At 43.3% G+C, this 24587-nt stretch overlaps 1 protein-coding gene across 1 annotated transcript in view; it reads left to right on the top strand.

Annotated features, from left to right (window-relative positions):
- The window catches only part of LOC309835902 (protocadherin-8-like), a gene marked incomplete at both ends in the record, with an annotated part of 126288 nt that extends 117478 nt beyond the window's left edge, over positions 1 to 8810 (top strand). Inside the window, 4 exon segments of the mRNA XM_082675625.1 lie at positions 6865 to 7248; positions 7250 to 7724; positions 7726 to 8344; positions 8347 to 8810. Coding sequence (XP_082531751.1) covers positions 6865 to 7248; positions 7250 to 7724; positions 7726 to 8344; positions 8347 to 8810 — 1942 coding nt within the window.
- Positions 8811 to 24587: the final 15777 nt, after the last annotated feature.

The following is a 24587-nucleotide window of genomic DNA, read 5'->3' as shown; positions in this document are numbered from 1 at the left end:
CTATGGTCAACTGAAGTTTAAAAATATTAAATAGAAGTTTCCAGAAATAAACAATTCATAGGTTTTTTAATTGCATGATATTCTGAGTAGGGTGATGAAATCTCATGCCATTCTGCTCCATCCCACCCGGGACAAGAATCATCCCTTTGTCCAGTGTATCCTGACCCTCAGTCACCTAGTAGCCACCTTGGTTATCAGATAGACTGTCAGTATCACAGTGCTTGTGTTCAGGTACCCCTTATTTTACTTCATAATAGCCCCAAAGGGCCAGAATAGTGAAGCTGGGAATTTGAATATGCAAAAGAGAAGCCATAAAGTGCTTGCTTTAAGTGAAAAGGTGAAAGTTGCCTCACTTAATAAGGAAAGAAAAAAAACTGTATGCTGAAGTTGCTAAGATCTATGGTATGAATAAATTTTCTATCCATGAAATTGTGAAGAAGGAAAAAGAAATTTGTGCTAGTTTTGCTGTTGTATCTCAAACTGCAAGAGCTATGGCTACAGTGCACGAGAAGTGCTTAGTGAGCATAGAAAAGGCATTAAATTTGTACAATAAGATATTTTGATACAGAGAGAAGGAGACAGAGATCATATTCACATAACTTTTATTACAGTATATTGTTAAAATTGTTCTATTTTATTATTAGTTATTGTTGTTAATTTCTTACTGTGCCTAATTTATAAATTAAACTTCATCATAGGGATATATGTATAGGAAAAAACATAGAATATATAATAGGGTTCAGTACTATCTGTTGTTTCAGGCATCCAGTGGGGGTCTTGGAACAAATCCCCCTTAAGTAAGGGGGAACTACTGTAATAGAATACATATCAAAAACCTCTTTCTCCACAAACTTCAATACTTTCTCACTACTGCTTTAAAAGTGTCTAAACTCTTTAGCTTACATCAAGGTCCTCCTCAGCTGTGCCACCCATTCAAGCTTGTCCTCCTAAAGCCATCTATTCTGACCAACTGGTATATTTAGTCCCCATAAAAAGCTCTGTGCCTGCCTTTCTCCATAGCTTGTAAACATCACTCCTGGGTTCTCTACATCCCTGGCAGTTCTGGCTGACTCTGATTTTACCTGTAAAGCCTGAGATCTCTTCCTATTTGCACTTGATATAACTTTCTCCAAGTCATCTGGCACTGTGTCTTCTCTGAACGCTGATGGCTTTATGTTTTTAGCATTTAAGTATTTTCTTCTACAAGGCTGTGAGCTATATTGCATCACCAATACTTGATCAACTATCTGTTGATAAAGGACCCCAAAGTGGGGACTTCTCTGGTGGTGCACTGGTTAAGAATCTGCCCGCCAATGCAGGGGACACAGGTTTGTGCCCTGGTCCGGCAAGATCCCACATGCTGCGGAGCAACTAAGCCTGTGTGCTACAACTACTAAGGCTGCGCTCTAGAGACCGTGAGCCACAACTACTGAGCTCACGTGACACAACTACTGAAGCCCACACGCCTAGAGCCCATGCTCCGCCACAATAGAAGTGACTGAAATAAGTTCGCACACCACAATGAAGAGTAGACCCTGCTCGCCGCAACTAGAAAAAGCCTGCATACAGCAATGAAGACCCAATGCAGCCAAAAACACAAAGGACCCCAAAGTGCTCTGATTACTGGTGGTCACAAGCTTTGTTTTAGATTAGGAATAGAGAGGTTCAGGTGAGAAGAAGAGAGATGAAGATAAAATAAGGCACAGATGAAAAGTTACTCCTTAGTCCATATTCTTTTATTCTTCTCTTGCTTTGCAACATTCTTGAGAGGGGGGCAGATAATTTTTTTCCTATAGAGTGGTAAGAAACCAAAGTATGGTCCTTGAGCCAATGACCGAAGTCAAGTACCAAAGTCAATTCCTCTGGCTCAGTTGGGGTTTGAGGTATCCCTGAACCAAAAAGGTAAAATATTTTTCATTATTCATTGACTTAATTTCCTTCATAGAGCTAGGCTAATAAAATCAGCAGTTTAAAAACTAGTATTATGTTGTATTTTAAGATTACATAGTTTTGATAATATCATTATTAACATAATGATCCTATGGGAAAATTTTTTCTAAGTGAAGATTATGTCATTTAAATCCTTGTTTAATGTTAAGGGGAATTTATGATTAGTGTTGATACTCTATAGTGGTTCCCTGTGATTTTGTCTAGGTTCAAGCACTTAAGTAGTTGATAAATATCATTTGTTTCCAGGCTACGCTTGTAGACAGTATTTTGGCTGACTTCAGAGCTGAATTATTTTCCCTGAAATCATTTTCCAGAAAGGACCAGCAATTTGCTGATGACTTTTCTTATAAATGAATGCACAGTCAAGACCTAATGGGGTCAGTGGGGTAACAGGAATGTGATATAATGACCCTTCTTATGCGAGCACTTAAAACAGTTACTCTCAATTTGGGGGGCTCATCCTGCTGAAGAATGAGTTTAGCTTTTTCAAGGTATGATTTTTTTTTTTTTTTTTTTTTTTTTACGGTACGCGGGCCTCTCACTGTTGTGGCCTCTCCCGCTGCGGAGCACAGGCTCCAGACGCGCAGGCTCAGTGGTCATGGCTCACGGGCCCAGCCGCTCCGCGGCATGTGGGATCTTCCCGGACCGGGACACGAACCCATGTCCCCTGCATCGGCAGGCGGACTCTCAACCACTGCACCACCAGGGAAGCCCTCAAGGTATGATTTTAAAAATAGGAAGAAAAACCCAAGTTGTTAGGTTGATTTTTTTTTCTTTCAAACAGTCTTCATTGCTTCAGTTTCTAGAACGTGCCTGCTTTAAGACAGCAACATTGCACTTGGTAATGTTTTGCTCATTATAACCTTTTCTCCAGAATGTTTGTTCAGTTGAGAAATGAAAATGGGTCTCACATAGTACATAGAGTGATTTATTCTAAATGGGACAAAAACTGTTTTTGGAACTGTTAGTTCAAGGTTCTATAGAAGTTGATGCTTACTCTGAAGTGTGGACACCACAATCTAGCCAAATATTTACATTAGGGATTTTCCTGTGGTTTCATTTTTTTCCCCTAAATATGTTATTAGTTTTATGTCATAGGAAAAGGGGAATATGCAAAGGCACAGGCACTATTTTGAATTAGGGACCATTTTCCCCCATGTTTACGGTGAAAGTTATCTTAGTTTCTGTCCAGCGTGCCTTAGTGTGTAAGGGACACGCTGGAGTTTCTTGTTCAGCAAAAGAGAAAATCTTTTATTAAAATGATTAGAATGCAAATCCTGTTTTACAGATCTGGTTTTCTGGCATTTTGGGGGAACACTAGTATGTCTGGTACTTTTGTTTTAGGAACAAAAGTAAACACTGTAGGGAGTTCAACCAAATCCCCCCACCCCCCTTCATCCCTTTTGAAACCAAACTGAGCAAGAGGACCAAATTGCTGCTTTATCCACATTTTGGTCTTCCTGTAGTGGTGGCAGTATAGTTTGGCAATATGCTGGCAAATGGGAAAACAAGCAACATAAAGCAAATTTCTGCCACAGTGCTTTTAATATTGAGACAGATTTTTATCTAATAGAGCCAACAGAATGGAACATGAGAGTACCATGGGCTCAAGGCTGTAAACACGGCTTCCCGATGACACATCCTAAGGGGACAGATCATACAGTTTCTATATTATTCAGCTTGTCAATCTACTGGCACAGAACTGATTTTTGCTTCAGAAAATGTCTCTTTCTTGAAACTCCAGCTGTCTTTCATTCATAAAGCAGTGTTTTAATAACGTGGTTGTTTACTAGGAAACAAAGCTAACGCTAATAATGAATCTCTGACAATATAGCACATTCCTTATCATAGATGGTCTCCTTGCTGCCAAACGGCTGGAGGCGAAGTGGGGAAAATGCAATCAAGCATTTAAGCATCATAGGTGGATGTTTTCAAACATTAAGTGGCCAGTTGTTTAGCATTGTGGAAGTAATGTGTATGACTGCCTGACTTTTAAAATGTTTTATCTGGGTCTTTTGATGTTCAGTAGATAGAGTCATAGACTAGTCTTCATTTTCAGGATACTGAGCAGTTATTCTGATCGTGAATGGCAAGAATGACGCTGAAAACTGGCAAGAGCCAGGCTTGGCAGGGACTGTGTGCTGAGAGAGAGAGAGAGAGAGAGAGAGAGAGAGAGAGAGAGAGAGAGAAGGGCCAAGACTTGGACTGTGATGAAATGGGTCCCTCTCCTGGCTAAAGTGCATGGAAGCATGTGCCTTTTAAAATGCATGGGCCGAATCAGTTTTCAGTTTTCCGATAAGGGGCACCCAGGAATGAAGAAATTGGGTAAAGGGATCAGATCCTTTTGTTTTCCCTGAGACCCAAAGACTGAATAACCAGATGCTTCCTTGGAGTACTCAGTTCTAAGAAAGAAAGCAAACTGTCTTAATACCATTGAGGATACTGGCCAACAAGAAATCTAGTCTCGGGCTTCCCTGGTGGCGCAGTGGTTGAGAATCTGCCTGCCGATGCAGGGGACATGGGTTCGAGCCCTGGTCTAGGAGGATCCCACATGCTGCGGAGCAACTAGGCCCGTGAGCCACAACTGCTGAGCCTGCGTGTCTGGAGCCTGTGCTCTGCAACAAGAGAGGCCACGACAGTGAGAGGCCCGCGCACCGCGATGAAGAGTGGCCCCTGCTTGCTGCAACTAGAGAAAGCCCTCGCACAGAAACGAAGACCCAACACAGCCAAAACTAACTAACTAAATAAATAAATAAAATAAAATAAAATTAAAAAAAAAGAAAGAAATCTAGTCTCACTAAACTGAAGTAGAGTTGTTTCCTTCCTCAGATGAATGCCTCATCAGGCAAAATTTTAAAAATCTAAAGTACAGTAGACCTTGTTGCCTATCCATCATATGTATAATAGTTTACCTCTGCTAATCACAAACTCCCAGTCCTTCTATATTCAATATCCTGTGATAAATCATAATGGGAAAGAATATAAAAAAATAATGTCTCTGTGTGTATAACTAAGTCACTTTGCTGTACAGCAGAAATTAACACAACATTGTAAATCACCTATACTACAATAAAAAAATTAAATTAGAAAAATCTAAAGTAAACAAAATGAAGCTTTTTCTCTTTTTAGGATCTCAGAGTACCTGATGAAAATCAAGCCATGCTCCCCACTGTACTTCTCTATCGGTTACTGGTACTTATAATTAGAGTCATTGCCAAATGCTCCACTAAATTAAAACCCCTGGAAATTAATTATCTCATCAAAGGTGGCTCAGTTTCAGAACTGGGTTCACAGATCCTAGTGCTAAAATAAGTGCACCTCCCTCTTAAGAGTGAAAGGAAAAAAAATAGTCATTTACTGACATGTCTCTGCAGGAATCAATAACATTACAGGTCATGTAGGAGCTAAGAATAGCCTGGGCGTATTAATAGCTTAGCCTGCTCACTGATTTTATTCAAGATGACTGGTTAAAGAACACTCTGCCTTGCTGACGGCTCCATGGCACGAGGAACAATGTCATCATTAACATGTGGGACTGTTTAGCATTTAGAACACTTCACACATAAAGAGAACTTAATATAGGACTATTGTGCTTTAGACAGATGGTTTAATGTTTCTTTAGCCTTCAGCCTATCAGGCCACCTGCGGTTTTCTTCAGCCAAGGGCTTTTAAAGAATAATTGGTGTATAACAATTTTCTAACGAGACTGACTGCAATGTATTTCCCTAAATCTTTTTCTTACCCTTAACTATCCCTTGCAGTGAATTGTGGCTGACTAACCTCCCTGACTGACACCGAGTCTTCATGGATAAGTAATTACTGACATAAAAGGAGATGAAGGGGCTGAAATTTCATCATTAATGGTTTCTTTGCTTGGGAAAAGCTATTCAGAAATGATTACTTTGGAAAACAGTTCTTCTCTGATTAGAGACTGCCTGACTCTGGAGAAGCTGCTCCCCCAGAATCTTTCAATACAGGAAATGATAACCCAATATAGATGGATAACCGTGGGTGGCAAAGGATACATATATGCATTTGTTTCAAAATGGTAAAGGAGAATAGCAATTGTGCCTCTGTCCGAGGACTCTGTGTGCTCAGGAAGGAATAAAGATGCTGCGGGTCCCCTGCGCATACTCTCAAAGTGAGATTCGGGCACACTAGCAAAGCAAGCAGGGTGCGTTTTTATAGTATAAACTTCTGTAGGGATCTTTTTTTGTTTGTTTGTTTTGTTTTTGCGGTACGCGGGCCTCTCACTGCTGTGGCCTCTCCCATCGCGGAGCACAGGCTCCGGACGCACAGGCTCAGCGGCCATGGCTCACGGGCCCAGCCGCTCCGCGGCATGTGGGATCCTCCCGGACCGGGGCACGAACCCGCGTCCCCTGCATCGGCAGGTGGACTCTCAACCACTGCGCCACCAGGGAAGCCCTGTAGGATCTTAATGATCCCCTGCACTGCCCTGGCCACTGTTCAGCTCTCCAGGCCCTTCTGTGAGCTCTTTCAAGGGAAGAACATGACCCAGAGGCCGGGAGACTGTGGATTGGTCCAGATGGATGCTTATTTGCATATTCTTCCCTACGTAACCTCCCCGATAGGGTTCAGAAAAAGCTTGCTTGGGCCCCAGGTAGAGAAAAGCGATTACATAGCAGAGAGGGTTTAGTGATGAAAAGTTTTTAAGACAGCAAGTGTCTCCTGACTGTGCACTTAGGAGGCCTTGAGAAGGCTGGAAGTCTGAGCGCAGAGACTCGGATTGTTGGTGTTTTTCTTTCCCTTTGACTAACAGGAATGTCTCACTGGAGGCTCAGGTTCCCCGCTGACACTTTACACAGGGCTGGACTGGGGTCCCTGTTGCTTCTGCTGCTGCTGCTTCTGGTGTCAGGGTCTTGCACCGAAACTGTCAATTTCCTCACCTTTTAGGAAGAAGCCCTCGGCACCTTCATCGGTGTTCTGTCTGACCACATCCTGTTTAATTCCCAGCGCGAGGTGCCAGGCCAGTTCCACCTTATTAAGATCAACAGCTCGCTGGTCCAGGTGCAAGAGGGCGACCGTCCTCAGAGATGCGGGCCTGGACCTCGAGCGGCTGTGCGGCCAGGCCTTCAAAGTGGTATGCTTTTGGCAGGAGCAGTTCTGGCTGGTGCACGTGGAGGTGGAGGTGAGGGACGTCAACCACCACGAGCCACGCTTTTCCCGGGCCCAGATCCCGGAGGAGGTGTCTGAGGGCGCAGCCGTGGGCATGCGCATCCCCCTGGAGGTGCCCATAGACGAGGACGTGGAGGCCAATGGGCTGCAGAGCGTGTGCCTGGCCGCACAGCCCATTCCGCGTGGAGCTGCAGACGCGCGCGGACGGTGCCCAGTGCGCCGACCTGGTGCTGCTGCAGGAGCTGGGCCACGAGAGCCAGGACGCCTACAACCTGGAGCTGGTGGCCCAGGCCGGAGGCCGCCCACCGCGCTCCGCCACGGCCGCCCTCAGTGTGCGCGTGCTGGACGTGAACGACCACAGCCCGGCCTTCCCGCAGGGCGCCGTCGCCGCGGTGGAGCTAGCGGAGGACGCGCCCGTGGGCTCGCTACTGCTCGACCTGGACGCGGCGGACCCCGACAAGGGCCCCAACGGCGACGTGGTGTTCGCCTTCGGCTCCCGTACCCATCCCGAGGCGCGCCGCCTCTTCCGCCTCGACCGGCGCTTGGGCCGCCTCACCCTGGCCGGGCCCGTGGACTACGAGCGCCAGGACACTTACGAACTGGACGTGCGGGCGCCCCGGGCCCCGCGCCGCCACCTGCGGCCCCGGGCCCCGCGCCGCCACCTGCAAGGTCATCATGCGCATCCGCGACGTCAATGACAACGCGCCGGACATCGCCATCACCCCGCTGGCCGCCCCGAGCGCGCCTGTCGCCTCGCCCTTCGCCGCCGCCGCCGCTGCTCTCGGGGGTGCGGACGCGACCTCGTCGACCGGGCCCGGGACGCCAGAGGCCGGAGCCATCTCTCTGGTGCCAGAGGGGGCGGCACGCGAGAGCCTGGTGGCGCTGGTCAGCACCTCGGACAGGGACTCGGGAGCCAACGGGCAGGTGCGCTGCGCCCTCTATGGGCACGAGCACTTCCGACTGCAGCCGGCCTACGCGGGCAGCTACCTGGTGGTGACCGCGGGGTCGCTGGACCGCGAACGCATCGCCGAGTACAACCTGACGCTGGTGGCCGAGGACCGCGGCGCGCCCCCGCTGCGCACCGTGCGGCCCTACCTGGTGCGGGTGAGCGACGAGAACGACAACGAGCCGCTCTTCACGCGGCCGGTCTACGAGGTGTCGGTGAGTGAGAACAACCTGCCCGGGGCCTACTTGGCCTCGGTGGCCGCCAGGGACCCGGACCTGGGCCGCAACGGCCAGGTCACCTACCGGCTGCTGGAGGCTTCGTGTCCACCTACGTCTCATTGGACCCCGTCACTGGGGAGCTGCACGCACGACAGTGCTTTGACCGCGAGGAACTGGCTGAGCTGCGGCTGGGGCTGGAGGCGCTCGATGGCGGCTCTCGGCCGCTCCGGGGCCGGGCCGTGATGCGGCTGCATGTGGAGGACCAGAACGACCACGCGCCTCGGCTGGTGACCCCGCCGCTCGTCAGTGACTCAGCCCAGGCCCCTAGGCCCCGGGACGCGCCCCTGGGCTACCTGCTGACCCGACTGCAGGCTAGGGACACGGACAAAGACCTCAACGCGGACCTGACTTACATTCTCCGCAGCGACTGCGGCCCCGGGGCGCTAGCGCTACACCCGGCCACGGGTGAGCTGTCCCTGCAGTGCCACCTGTCCCCGCAGCCCGCCGACCCGCTGACGGCGGCCGTCGTGGTGCCGGCCGGAGGCCGGCCGGCCCGGTAGTGCACGGCCACCTTGCTCCTCGTGCCCGCGCACTCGGCGCCACCTGGCGGAGAGTTGGTGCTGGTGCCACGGCCGCCTCCGCCGACAAACGAGGAATGGGAGGTATCCGCGGGACGGCGCACGGCGCATGGAGCAGGACGGCACCCTGACCTCTCCGTGGTTGTGGTCGGGACTTTGACCAGCGGCTGCGGCCTTCCGCCGGTGGCCATCGTCACCGTGACTTGTTCCTGCTCAGGCAAGGCCACGACGCGGAGGAAGAGGCTTTGTGAGCACAGACAGAGCAGGTGCCATGCGAGCAGTGGCCAGGCTTGCCCATGTTGCAGGACATCAGGGGCTGATCCTGGGAGGTTCAACCCAAGGTTCTTCGTGGAGACACCGCGGTTTTCCATTTCCTCAGAGGCGTAGGAGAACGAGTCTGCCGAGACTTCCCAGTCCGGGAACAGTGCGGTGTCCTTATGCCCCTCGCCTCGGAAGAGGAACGAGATCCCCTGGGCCCAGGTAGCGCACCCCCAGCTCTCTTAGTGTCCTCGTTAGCATTCAGTAAATTTTCACGCTGGGAGCTTTATGAAAATTCAGTGTCTGATCAGGTTTGGGACTTCAAGTGGCTAATTTTTCGGGACTTATTTTTTATTTGAGAGGAAAAATTCTTCACCGATGAGGGCAGGAGGAGGCCTGATGCTCATGGGTTCCTGGAGGCCCAGGTCTATTCCTGCTGTTTCGGCCCCTGGTAACTTCCTTATGGATCCAGCTCGAATCCCTTTCCATCAGGGTTTAAATGGTGTCTTCCTGCAGCACTGCAGATGAGGGATGCTGTGCCTGCTCTGTCAGTTCTGATATCTAAGGGTGAAATATTATTAACTGCTGCTCTCACACCTCTTTTTAAACAGGGTTCCGTCTCAGGTCCTTTTCATTCCACATTCCTGTGGGGAGAAGATAAATCTGCTGCAAGTTTAAGGTAATTGCAGAGTATTTATCATTATCTCTAAGCCATGGGTTTGAAATTTTGTACATTTTTATGGATAACAGAGTAGTTCTTTCCTTTTCACTTCCAGGACACATTCAAATCCAGGTGAGTTTAGTGTGAGAGGTAGTGGAAAAGGAGACAGTGAATCGAATGACAACAGTTCTGATATCAGTAGAGAATGACAACAGTTCTGATATCAAGAAAGCACTTTTTGGAATGATTGCAAAGCAAGAGGGTAAGTTCACACCTGTGACTTTGAAGTTCTTGCTTTCAAAGTCATAATATTATATGCCCAAATTCATAATTAAAAAAACTAAACAAGGGGTCTTAACTGTACATTCAGAGATGGGAGTACTCTGAATGCTGCTGAATAGAGCTAATATTTTTAATCACTGACTATATAGCTGTTTCTGTGTATTTTAAATACATTTATTGACTTATTTATTCCCCATGATAAATCTAATGAGGTAAGAAACTGAGGCACAGAGAGTTTAAGTAGTTTGCCCAAGTGTTGGAGTTAAGATCTTAGCCCAGGAATTCTGGCTTTAGATTTCCTGCTCTTTTTTTTTTTTTTTTTTTGCGGTACGCGGGCCTCATCACTGTTGTGGCCTCTCCCGTTGCGGAGCACAGGCTCCGGACGCGCAGGCTCAGTGGCCATGGCTCACGGGCCCAGCCGCTCCGCAGCATGTGGGATCTTCCCGGACCGGGGCACGAACCCGTGTCCCCTGCATCGGCAGGCGGACTCTCAACCACTGCGCCACCAGGGAAGCCCCAGATTTCCTGCTCTTACTCACCCTACTAAACTGCATCTATTAATGCAAAAGATTAAAATACTGAAAAATCAGAATATTGTGGTTATTAATACTAAAATAACTTAGTGTCATGAGCACTAAGGATAACTTCCCCCCTGTGGGTATTCCAGAAGGGAACAGCATATGAATAGGTAAATTTCATATAGGCCAGTATGCCATTTGCTGGGAACATATGGGGATAGATTTTTTTCTTTTTTTGATATTTCTTTTTAAATATTATTTATTTATTTTTGAGGAGCGTGTGGGTTTTTTTGGCTTTGCTCTGTTCAGTGAATCCTGTACCAATACAGCCTTATGCTATTCAGTCCATCTCCTGTAGTGTTGAGGTCAAAATCTCTGTAATGGTGTCTGGTTCTGGAACGGTAGCTCCTGTGGGGAAAGGCATAGTCAATTTTGAGGTGTTTTATGTTAGTCTCTACAAAAGTGGGCATTAGATGTTTAGTCTCTCAGAGATGAGTCCTGATGGTATGTCCTACTGATTCAAGTGCCTCTTCACCATCATAGATACTTTTGCCCACCCTATGTTTAGTTCCTTCAACATTTTTTATTTTAAATGGTATGGCTTTTAAAAGTATCTGCATCCTGGTCCCCTTCTTCTGAATATTCTCTAGTTTGTATATATCTTTCCTAAAATGAGGCACTTAGAGTTGAACATAGTACTACGGAAACAGCCTCTCTCCTGACCTCCAAATTTGTATACCTACTTGCTTCTTCCACATCTCCATTTGGGTGTTTAATGAACATATCACATGTTCAACACTGAACTCTTGATTTCTGTTCCCCAAACCCACTCTTCCTCTAATGTTTGTAGCTCTGGAAATGACACCTCTATTCACTTAGTTGCTTGCTCTGTCCAAAATCCTTTGTGTCATTCTTGATTTGTGTCTTCCCACACGCAACTTCCAATCCATCAGCAAATCCTATTGGAATTACTTTGAAACTATATTGTCAATCAAAGCTCTTCTCACTATCTTCATTGCTGCTGCCCTAGCCAGGGCACTATCATCTCTTGCTTGGACAACTGCAGTAGGTTCCAAACTGGCCTCTCTGCTTGCATGCTTGCCCTCTTGCAGTCTGTTCTCTCTGCAGGAACCAGAGTGATCCTTTTACTTCATAAATCAGATTATGTTAATCAACTCTCCAAAGATTTCTCACTTATCTAAAATCCCTATCATGGTGTCCCAGTTATGAATGCTGGGTAACAAACTAGCCCCAGATACAGCGGTTTACAACAATCATATTATGCTCATGGATTCTCTGGCCATTTTGGACGGGACATAGCTTGTGTCTGTTTCAGTTTCTGAGGCTTTAGCTGAGAAGATGTGATGGCTGGGAGCTGGAGTCATCTGAAGGCTTATTCAGTCATGTGTCTGGCATGGTAACTAGGGTGACTGAAATTCTAGGATTGCAGACTTGGGGGTGGGAAGGGGGGCTACATGTGTCCTGTACAGGTGGCTTGATTCTCTCACAGCATGGCGGCCTCAGGAAAGTCACATGCTAGCTTACGGTTGCAAACATGAATGCTCCAACAGACAAGACAAAGACCCATCTTCTTTTATGACCCAACCTCAGAAAGACATAGTCATTTCCATCATATTCTACTGGTCCAAGCAATCTTAAGCCCACCAGATTCCAAGGGAGGGGATAAAGACCCCATGTCTACATTGGAAAATTATTAAAGAATTTTGGGGCCGTGTTTGTAAACAAGCCATGCATGGCCCATAAAGTCCTGTATTATCTGGCTCCTGGCTGCTTCTCCCATCTGATTTCTTACCACTCTTCCCCTGATAATTTAGGTCATTTTATTGGCTTTCTTGTTTTTTTGACTTGACCAAACGTGTCTTTATTTCAGACCTCAGGGTCTTGCTGTTCCCTCTGCCTGGTAAGTTCTTTCTCAAGATATCCGTATTGTTTGCTTTCTGCCTTCATTTAGTTCTTTGCTCAGATATCCATCCTCAAAGAGGTCTTCCTAACTGCACAGTGCTTCTCCCCACTGTCACTGCCACTCTCCACCCTGCTTTATTTTCCATCATAGCATTTATCACTGCCTCATATTATTTTATATATTTGTTTGTTTATTATTTGTTCCCTGTTCCATGCTGAATCACTGGCATCAGATGTGTACTAACATTTTTTTACTGAATGGATGAATGAAGGTGTGGTCTAACCAGAATATACATCACAACTGTATGACTATTTCAGATGATAATATCACATTTTATATTAGGATAAATATATCACATAAATATATCACATAAATATCACATTTTATATTAGGATAAATTTATCTTGTTTTTACAAGTTCCATTGTGCTACTTTGTTTTGTGGACAATTTTAGTGTCATCTTAAAACTTGAAGATTTTACAGTAAATGTATCTTTCCAGATCATTTAATGGTAAATAAGCCTTTTCCCAAAACAAAACAAAACAAAATCAAATTCCTGGAACTCCTCCTGTTTATTCACTATTTAGGGAATTACCAGCTTATTCTTCCCTTACCTCAGTTTCCTCTTTATAATAATAGGCAAGCTCTCTAAATCCATCATAGCTCAAGGTGCAGTTTTAGCAAACAATAATGTGATCAAGGCAATGTGTTCACCATGAGAAAATACCATTTCTCGTTTCTCGGTAATAACAATCACATTTCCTCCTGCCAGTATGCAACAGCTACATTTTATTTATTTATTGAGCATTTATACAAGTTTTACCATGTGCCAGGAACTGTTCCAGGTGCTTTACAAGTATTAACTCACTTAATCCTCATGCTAATGCTATTAAGTAGGTACTGTCATTTAACACCGTTTCGCACATGGGGAAACTGAGGCATAGACTTGTTGGAGTAATTTGATCACGGCCACCCAGCTGTAAGGGGTAGAGCTGGATTTCCAACTCAGGAAGTCTGGCTTTGGAGTCCATGCTTTTAAAATGTTCTGCTGTAGCGTAGTTTCAGTAGGGTTTTACACACTTATTTTATGAGCCTGCTGAAGATTTAGGACCGATTTACATTTCTGAGGATGTATCTGTCTTTGACTTCATGAGCTGTTCCAATTTATGATTTGGTTTATACTTCAACTCTCTGCTGCATTTTCTTGTAAAACTTTTAGTGGGAGTGTTGAAGGGATGCCACGTGGGTGATGGCAAGATAATTGAATTAGATGTTGACAGCTGGAGATAAGATGTTTATCACAGGTATTTTAAATTGCTTTTTGCATCTCACTTTTAATAGTTAACACAGAGGATGAGTGGATTAACCCGATAATCTTTTTAAAAATTTTTTGAATTTTATTTTATTTATTTTTTTATATAGCAGGTTCTTATTAGTTATCCCTTTTACACATATTAGTGTACATATGTCAATCCCAATCTCCCAATTCATCACAGCACCACCCCCTCGCCCCCATAACCCAATAATCTTCAGAAACTTCATTTTAGACTGTAATTCTGACCATTTCTCCCACCAAACCTGTATCAGAGATTCTCACAAATCGTTTAATTTACTTGCTTGGATTTTAATTCCCATTTCATTTCCTCAGTGCACCAGCAGGTGGAGGTACAAGTCATTGGTAGAAAATCCAGAGGAAGAAAAAAATAAACAGCTAGAAAACCAGTCTCTGGGCAACTGAATGCTGTTTGCATTTTTAAGTATATCGCTATGTAGCATTCTGGTTATTTAAAACATTTAAAACTATTTCACTTTATTTCCAAGTTGTTTCAGATCATTCAGAACAAAAAACATTTAAGGATCCTGAAAGGTTCATCCAGGCATTTCATCGCATCATGAAAACAGCTACAGGACTGTACTCTCTTCAAGTACCCGTTGCCCTCACGTTTCCCAGCTGAGAAATATGGGTTTCCAGCCAGAACACTAAGAACTCAAAGGATGTTATTTTCAAGCCTATGCGTCCCCAAGTGCTGGTGGCCAAGTGTATGTGACAGAGTTCAGAACTGCAGGCCAGCAGGGCCACCTTCCACACTTCTTGGACAGAATGATGAATTAAATCATCCTTCAGTGGATGAATCACCTTCACTTGCCTCAGAAATAGCCACTTCATTCCGAAATGCTGCAACTCACATAGACAGTTACGTCTGGGGAATATACACATTTATGTTTCTGTCAAGTATTTATAAGCCAAGCTGCACCCACGAGCCTCCTGGTTTTGACAGACGTTTCCCTAAATTACGATAATAGTCAATGTCAGAGTACATGATGATTTTATATAATCCACGCTATTTTACCAAAGAGTTCTAGATGAGAGCCTTTTATTGCCACAAATATAATTAGTGAACGTATATTTTATTTTCTAGGATCATTTATGAATGTAAATAAAATATTCATCTAGCTGTTCATATACAGTTAAGTGTTTACAGTTTTACTGGGAACATAATTTAACTTTGAATAACTTTAGGCTGGATGAAGAATCTGGACCCCAGCTGTGACCATAGGCCCAATGGAGAGAAAGAAGAAGCTGTGGACGGGCACCACTGGGCTGGGGGAACCCAAACCGTTTCTCTAGCCTAACATCTGAGAGGGTTGCCTGGTGCTCAGTGGGTAGAGCAGTGGCAGATTCTGGCAATGGGTGAAAACCAAATACAGATGACCGGTGATGTTGTGCTTTTGGGCACTCAGCCCATTCACGGCCGCAGCTCCATCTGAGGCAGGGCTGCAGGGAGCAGGGATGGCAGGACCTAGAGAGCGTTTTAAGGCCTCAGTCATCTGGGTTAGAGCTCCCAACAGGACTCTTCCCTTAGCTGTGAACAAGAAGCTAGGCAGACACTGAGGCAGAAGACCGGGGGCAAAAGGAGAGATCAAACGCCCAATGCAGTGACTGGAAGGCTTAGGTGAACAGCTGACCAGATCCAGGGGCAGCAAGGTTGGGTGATGGGATGGAAGGATCTGGATTATGTCTTGTTGGCTTCAAGATTGGCTCAGACCGTGGGAAGAATTGGATCTGCAAGGGCAGGACACTAGTATCTCCCCAATAGGAAGGGTCCGGGCTCATCAAGATCTGACTGGCAAGAACTGTCCACCCAATTCAATAATCCCTCGCCACATGCGGCTGCTTAAATTTAAATGAATTAAAATTCAGTACAATGAAGAATTCAGTTCCTTGGTCACATTAGCCATGTGTGGCTAGTGGCTACGGTATTGGGCAGAGAGGCTGTACAACCTTTCCATTATCACAGTTCTAGTGGGTTTAGAAGGAGGGCCAGGCTGGAGGACCACATCCACAGGCTGGACTTGTTGACGGAGCCACTGACCCACCATCGTTGCTCGGTACATTTACAGGCTGACGGTGTTTTCATTGTTCTCCATGCTTCCCTGGTTCATGACATCAGTCTTTTATTGGTTCATAGAAGTATCTAAAAATGGGTGGACACATTATATTATTTATTATAAAATATTTGAAAAATGTCGAATGACAGGAATTCCCGGGAATTCCCTGGAGGTCCTGTGATTAGGCCTCCTCGCTTCCACTGCTGGGGCTAGATTCGATTCCTGGTCGGGGAACTAAGATTCCACAAGTTGTGGCAGTGTGATCTTTAAAAAAAAAACCCAAAAAGAATTCCCAATACTACAAGGTTTTCTGCAGGCAGAAACTCTAATTTCTAAAGGCTCCTCTGCTATTCTAGCTAGCACCTTAAATTTGTAGTTCTCATATTCAGTCCTATAACCTTAGAGATTTTGCAGCAATGGTCATGATAAAATCAACCTACTGTTATTCCTAAACTTGCCCAAGCAGGAATTCAGCCATTTTCATGATCAGTAATTCATTCTTTACCTACGCTCAGGCGAGACGCTAGAAAGTCCTTTAAACTCCTTTGGCTGCTGGCCTTCCGTAGAAAATCACTGCTGTAGAAATCGGTTTCCAGGTCCTGTGGTGTCTACAGAGTTAGTATGTGGCCCCAACCATCAGCCTTCCAGAATCGGTGGTCTAAGCCCCAGCGAGAGTGGAGCAAACATGAACGAGTGTACCTAAAATTACACGAGAGATACCTTCAAAGTGAAATGCACACCCACCTTTTGGTTTACGTTGAATAGTATTTCAACTTCATTAGAGTAATTTGTTATGTAAATGAATTCTGTGGGAAACAATATTTAGAAGCTGAGAATCTAAAATTTTCCCTCAAGTTTATAAACATAGGATTAGATGTCTTTGTTTTTCTTAAAACCAGGTTCACATACATTTGTGATGTTAGCTTCTACCTTAAGTATGATTCCTCAAGCAATTTATAACTCCTGCATCCTGCCTGTTGATGACTGCATTCTCAGTGAGAGACCACAATGGGCAACATTTATCAAATGCTCATTGTATACAAGGCTCCATGCTAAATGCTTTACATGAATTACTGTATTTATACCTCATAATTATCCTAGGAGGTAGTTATATTATCATCCCCATTCTATAGATGAGGAAATGGAGGTTTAGAGAGGATGATTTGTTTGAGGTCATATAGTCGGTGAAGGAATTACGCTATAACATTAAAGTACCTGAATTTTAGGTTTACAGCTGGATGGAATTTTATATGTATACACTCATGTTACCACCACCCAGATCAAGGAATAGAACATTTCCAGCGCCCTTGATGGCTCCTTTTCGTGCACCTTTCCCAGGCAATAACTCTTCCCAAAGAAACCACTATTCAAACCTCTTTCACCATCTGACTTTTCCTGTACTTGAACTTTATATAAATGGAACAGTACAGCCTGGCTCACAGTTATGTCTGTGAGCTTCATCCATTGCTTTTCATTCTTTCTCACTGCTGTGTAGTATTCAATTTGTGAATTTGCCACAATTTATTTACCCACTCTACCGTTGATGGCCATTAGGGTGATTTCAAGTTTTTGGCTTTTGTGAATACATTTACACGTTTTTTGGTGGATGTAACACTTGCTTCTTTTGGCCATATACCCAGGATTAGAACTGTTGAGTCAAGAGTGATGATACTGTAACTCTATCATATGATCCTGCAATCCCACACCTGGGCATATATTCAGAGAAAACTCTAATTCGAAAAGATACATGCACCCCACACCCCAGTGTTCATAGCAGCACTATTCACAATAACCAAGACATGGAAGCCACCTAAATGTCCATTGACAGAGGAATGGTTGAAGAAGATGTGGTATATTTATACAATGGAATATTACTCAGCCATAAAAAAGAATGAAATAATGCTATTTGCAGCAACATGGATGGACCTAGAGATTACCATACTAAGTGAAGTAAGTCAGACAAAGGCATATATCATATGATATCACTTATAGGTAGAATCTAAAAAGAGATACACACAAACCTATTTACAAAGCATAAACAAACTCACAGACATAGAAAACAAACTTATGGTTACCAAATGGGATAGTGGGGGTGGAGGAGATAAATTAGGAGTTTGGGATTAGCATATACACACTACTATATATAAAATAGGTAAACCACAAGGACCTATACTGGATAGCACATGGAACCATCCTCAATATCTTATAATAACCTATAATGGAAAGGAATCTGAAAAAGAATATATATACATATGTGTATGTATGTATACACATATATATGATAACTGAATCACTTAGCTGTACACTTGAAAGTAACACAACATTGTAAATTAACTATACTTCAATTAAAAATGAATTTTTGAAAACCCAAACAAAAGGGTGATGGATCTAGTATATGAACCTCGTTTCCTGACTCCAGTGTTACTCATTGTACACCACCCACTACATCAATAACAGCTAACATTGTCTGAGCACTGTCTATAATGTGCCAGACACTCTTCAAAGCTCTATTTTTCCAAGTAGGCTCTTGATAAAACTGAGAACTTTTTATACGCTTAACTGGTAACCACAGGGGAGGTTTCACATTTGTTCGACAAATAAGACAGTCTTTTAAATTAACATCAACTAGCTGATATATTACAATGTATGTGGAGCACTTAGTAGCTTCTCTCTGTAAAAAAACATCATAATATCCATCTTTGACAGACTTATTTTGCTCATGGAAACGTATACAATAAAAGTAGAGGTAGCAATTGATTATGAATTTACTTGTGTACTGTAATTAGCTAAGGAAGAAACAAATCCATTTAAAACCAATTTCCATAGTCTACACAGGCACAGGGATTGATTGCAGACTTGAGTTTGCTGAATAAAAAGTGAAGCTAGCTACTCTCAATTTGTATTTCATTGAGCAAATGTCAACTATTGATTTCTGTGGCTACCGGCGAGGCTATGTGTCTGTCATGCTGTAAAGGTGGCACAGCGCCATCACTATGCAGTTTAATTAGGTGTGGGCTGGTCATTTCACTTGCTTGAGGCAGATGAAATGTTTAGCTGTAGTGGGAGGAAAAACTTCAGCCAGCTGCCTGTCCTATCACCCTCTTTCAGACTCTTACTCATCTCAATTTAAGGTCCATTGATTCTTATTGTTGGATGTTGTACAGAGGAGCCCTTTTGTAATGTGGTGTCAGAAGCTTGGACCAAGACTGACTTAACAGGCTAACTGAATTCTCCCAAGCTTTCTTGAACTCTTTTTGTTGTTGTTGTTAAATAAATTTATTTATCTTATTTATTTTTGGCTGCGTTGGGTCTTCGTTGCTGTACACGGACTCTCTCTAGTTGCGGCGAGCGGGAGCTACTCTTTGTTGCCGTGCGCGGGCTTCTCACTGCGGTGGCTTCTCTTGCTGCGGAGCACGGTTTCTAGGTACATGGGCTTCAGTAGTTGGGACACATGGGCTCAGCAGTTGTGGCACACGGGCATAGTTGCTCCACGGCATGTGGGATCTTCCCAGACTAGGGTTCGAACCCGTGTCCCCTGCATTGGCAGGTGGATTTTTAACCACTGCACCACCAGGGAAGTCCCAGGTTGCCCACTCTTGCCACTTCTTATTCAACATAGTTTTAGTAGTCCTAAATATATGACTGGACACCATAAAACTCCTAGAGGAAAACATAGGCAGAGCACTCTGACATAAGTTGTAGAGATAGTTTTGTTTTGGGATCTGTCTCCTTCCTCAAGTTACAATGGAGTTACATCCTGATAAACCCTCATGATCACGTACATGGCTAACTGGGAGCTGCACTTCGTTGCCGCTGCCCAGCAACATGAGAGAATATCTTACTAGCCTTCAGAGTGGAAGTGAAACAGCAGCTCTCCTCAGAACTCAGTCCACCGGTTTCGCTTTCTTGAACTCTTGACAATACAGCATTACATCTTAGGGTAATGACTTGACCCGTATATTACAGAACAGGTTTCCACAATGTGCCTGGTTTTCTTAAAGATCAATCCATGCTGCCTTGGTCAGATGGGATTTGTATAGGATTTGACAAGTTGTGAGGCCTTGTGACCTAGCGTAACACAGAATGTGTAATCTTGCCCTGTCCTCGAGTGCTACTATTCATATAAAAAGTGACCTAAAGGAACAGTGAAAATAGTGTCTTCTTTCTCAAAAGGAATACTATAATCTCTTTGGTTTTGGTTTCCTCACCTGAAATGGGGATAACAGTACCTACTTTATAGGGATTTTGTAATAGCTAAATGAGATAGTACATATAAAATGCTTAGAGCAATGCTTTGCCCATAGTTATCACTTAATAAATATTTATTATTACCATCAGAAACATTTTTCACTTCCCTCTTGTCTTGCTTAAATGGATGTAGTTTGTTATTCCAAACATTCCTAATTTTTTCTCTTTTTTCCTTTCTGTTTGGTGTAATTAGGTTTTTTTTTTTTCATCTCTTTTGGTTGGCTATTATTATTTTTTTTAAACTAACTTTTCAAGTAGGTGAACAACAATAAAGTCCTCTGTGGATTACAATTTTTTTGACAGTGGTATGAGCCTCTGATTTAAAAAAAAGACCCTTTAGTAGAAACATTTTTTTACAGTAGTTCTTGGAAAGTTAGATCAGTCGATCATTTTGTCTTCTGGCTATATTTCAAGCCAGCAGTGAACTTGACAGGCACATGAGGGCATTTAAATGGAAGGGTTAGAGCCCAGTAATAATAAATGAACTGTTTCTTTAGTTCAAGAATCCTTTGGAAAACTCACAAAAACTTGGTAGCCCACTTTTTTTCTGCTTTGGTGAATGTTAATTTGCCATTTAATTGAGCCTGTAGGCCACATGCTCTGCACCTCGTGCACCCCCGTCAGCCCGTGGTGCTGTCGTGATACCCTGCAAGAGGCATGAAGTAATAAAGTGGTGGATGATAAGCCTCTAGCTCAGGCCGCTGTAGCTGGGGAGATGATTGATAGGCATTTCTAAGTAATGGGAGAGAGTCTTCCAGATAGCACGCAGCTTGAAAGTACTTTCTTTCCAACCTGGAGGCAAGAAAACCTGTAGAACTTCTCCCACATAAGGCCCAGGAGGCAGTCACAGACATTCATAGATATTTTGGTAGACATATTTTATAGATGGCATATGCTCTAGTCCATGCTTAGTTTTCAGTTCTGTCTCCTGCCACCTTCCTGCTTATGCGCCCTGCCCCAGCCTCAATGGTCTACCTCCCCTAAAATGGAGATGGGACAGTCATATAGACAATACCCCAAGCCCTGATCACAGGAGCCAGGCCCACCTCTCAGATAGCCCTGAGGACATATTACACCTGAGGGCCTATAAAGAGATGGACACCTGAAATGTGCTGATTACTTACTCACCTGAGTTCTTATCCCCAAGCGACCTTCCTCCTCCTGCCTATGGTTTGGTTTTCCATGTAAGCTTGTTTTCAGGGAGAGAATGGGCTGGACCTATGGAAGCATGTATTCTGTTCCTATGCAAAGTAGAATTTTCACTGTAAATTAATTAGATTGCAATTTTGGTTTTATACATCAGAACCATGAGGTTGCTTGACGTGATTTTTGCTATTCAGAAAAGGATCTATTTTCGTAGTGCTGAAAAATCAGGGATTTGAATCTGCCTCTCTGAGGGCTGGACACTGTATTATGATAAATTGACAAAGGTAATGAATGCAATTCCCTGAGGTCTCCTAGGGGACAGCCTGCTGGTCATTCCCCAGGCAGTATGCCACCCCCCAGCCCTGCATTGGCCATGCCAATGCATTTCCTAATTAAATGTCTGCATCAGCTGATGATGTAGTGGTAACTAATATCTGTCAGACTTTTCACGTGTACAATGATATTTCAATCCTGTGAAGCAGGCAGTGTTATTATCTTCTACACATAAGAAAATCGAGGTTAAATTACTTAGGCAAGTCCCAGTACTGGTGAATGGCGGAGCTTCAATGCCAGACCACATCTTCTGGGTTCAGGGCATGTCCCAACTTGCCTTACTGCCTTTCTTTTAGCTTGTTAGTTCTTCATTTTATAGGTCTATAGGTCTAGAAAGCAAAGTACTTAAAAACCCATTTTGGTAGTTTCTCTGCTGAAATCACCAGGAGCGGATGAACAATCTAAATGCATGTTCAGCCACTCAAAGATGTGATCTGTCCTCTGCCTGCGCATCCCTCATCCATCATGCGTGCTCCTAATAGACTCAGCAGGCTTGCACAAAGGGGTGCTTTTCTTCCTCTCTCCGTGCTGCTTCCTTTGAGGCATGCTACTGTTCAGGGCCCTGTTGAGATTTTGATTAAAAAAGACAGATATTGTGCAACTTCCATTAATGTTCTATTTCTCCCGTAACAAAATGTAAGCCTTTGCAACTTCCTCAAGGGAATTTAATTTTCCATGTCTGTTGGCAAATTCAATTTTGAGTTTTACGTAAAACACTCGAAAACAGTTAGTGGCCTGGTCAGGGGTTATGTTTGTAATTCAGTGATTCTTTGAGGTGACTTTAACCCTTTTGCAACCCATTCCCCTTTTCTGAAATCCACAAACCGCTAGCTTTCTCATGTAAAAAAAAATTACTTTTACAAGTATAAAGGGCCTAAGGTATTTAACTTTCTTTTGCCCTCCTCTTTCTGGTTATGGTAATGCCATTTGACTTATTTTTATAATGTTCTCTAAAGGTAACAAAACCTTTGTAAGCTAAGAAATTATAAACATGTATTTTGAAAATGCTCAGTGCATGACAACTAAAAGTTAAGATAGCTCATTGTATATCTGAGCAGGTTTATAACATCTCCACTGATAGTGTGCCCTTGTATATATATATATATATATCTTGGTGCCCCCCCGTCTTTACCTAGCTCAATGTATATATAATTTACATTCATTAATTCTGAGACTTATTACAGATTTGTGGATTATCTGAATCTTTTCTGTCTCTCCCTCTTGCCCCTTGAATAGTGTTCATTTTTTCCCCAACTTATTAGCACTTTTCTGGTGTTGAAACTAGGATAGGAGAGTGGGGAAAGTCAAACACATAAATTTGACTTCTTTTGTGATTTGATCAAACCAGTGTTTTAGAAAAGTGGTCAAATAAATCAAGCAACTGGTACAAAATTTGGAGCTGCAGCTTCTATTAATTTTTTTTTTCCTGGAGATAGGGAATAAACTGGGGTAGGGAGTAGATATGAGTCTTTCTTCTCTTAATATGAACTTGCTCCCTTAAGGCTACTAATTTTTCTTCTGGGATCCTAACTGTCATACTTACAATACCATGCAATCAACTGCCCACATTCCCTCAGAAAGACTAAGATAAACTTGGAAAATGATTGAGCTAGATATTAAACTTTGTGTTTTTAAAAAGGCTTCGAGATTACTGACTACAAGAGTCACATTTATAAACTCCATTTAACCATAAATATACAGAAAACTGAAAGAATCCAGTTTTATGCCACGAGCTTTTGTTGTTGTTGCTGCTGTTTTTAAAACAGTTATCTGAGCTGGAACCCATGCTTTCTAAAGCGAACCAAAGAACAATTTAGTGAAAAAAATGTTTCATAGTTTTCTTTACTAAAATTACTTTATGAGAAAAAGGTCAGAACATACATGTTCTCTCAGCCCTAAAGCTTGTCCACATTTGACTGGACTTGGAAACCCCTTTCCAGAGCTTTCCTTCTTGCTAAGCATCTGCTCTGCCCTGAGGGGAAAGAGACAGCTGAGCTTGGGGACAGTTGGGGGCGCAGGTGTCTGTCAGAGCCGTCTCTTTTGTAGCCATCTACTCTTTGCTTGGTGAGTTCCCTTCTCAGATGCCCGAGTCCATAGCAGCCTGGGAAGATGATGGATTTCCCACTGTCGTGGAGAGTAGAGATGTTTGACTCTGATGAGTAAGATAACTTCTCACGTGTAGTTTTGTGTGGACCTGGGCTGGGGTGGTTTGGGAAGTGGAAAATATACACTGTGACCTGATTTTACTCATACTTCGTCTCCTGTTTCCTTTTGTACTTCAGATCTGGTAAAGTTAGGGGGTATCAAAAGTCTGGTCCTTATGCAACCCATCTAAAGAGAAAGTCGAGCAACTTTTCCCTTCTCTCTCTGTATAGGGCTTCAGTGAGCATCTTGTTTGACTCCAGTAGACTTTCAGGAAATGCTTGTTAAATAATGAAACTAAATGAAATTCTAGTCTTAAAATATTTAGTTCATTTATGTTGATATAAGTACTATTTAATGTACTTAAGTCTACTATTTTACTATTTGTTTTCTTTGTTTTTCTTCTTTCATGCCTTTTTTTGAACTAATCAACAATTTTGAACATTACTATTCCATTTTCCCCCTTTATTTACTTGCCTTTGGCTATAATTTGTTTTATTTTTCTTTTAGTATTTAGGGATTATAACATACATACTGGACTTAATAAGAATCTACTATGAATTAGTCCTTTTTTTTTTTGCCATTTCCTGGAAAATGTAAGCATGTAGAATACTTTACATTGATTCCATTCTTATCTTTTGTGCTATTATCATGTATTTTAATTCTACATGTACTTTATACTTCATAAGATACTATTCTTATTGTTTTATACAGTCAATATTTCTTTGGTTTTACATACCTATTTATAGTCTGTTATTCTTCATGCTTTCTTTCATTTCCATTTTTCCACCTAGAATCATTTTCTTCTGCCTGAAAAACTCACAATTATTTTACTCTGGACCTGCTGGCTCTGAACTC

Source organism: Grampus griseus (genome assembly GCF_964374135.1).
Source record: "Grampus griseus genome assembly, chromosome: 18".
In the NCBI taxonomy this organism is placed as follows: domain Eukaryota; kingdom Metazoa; phylum Chordata; class Mammalia; order Artiodactyla; family Delphinidae; genus Grampus; species Grampus griseus.
This window is presented reverse-complemented; position numbering and strand designations above follow the sequence as displayed.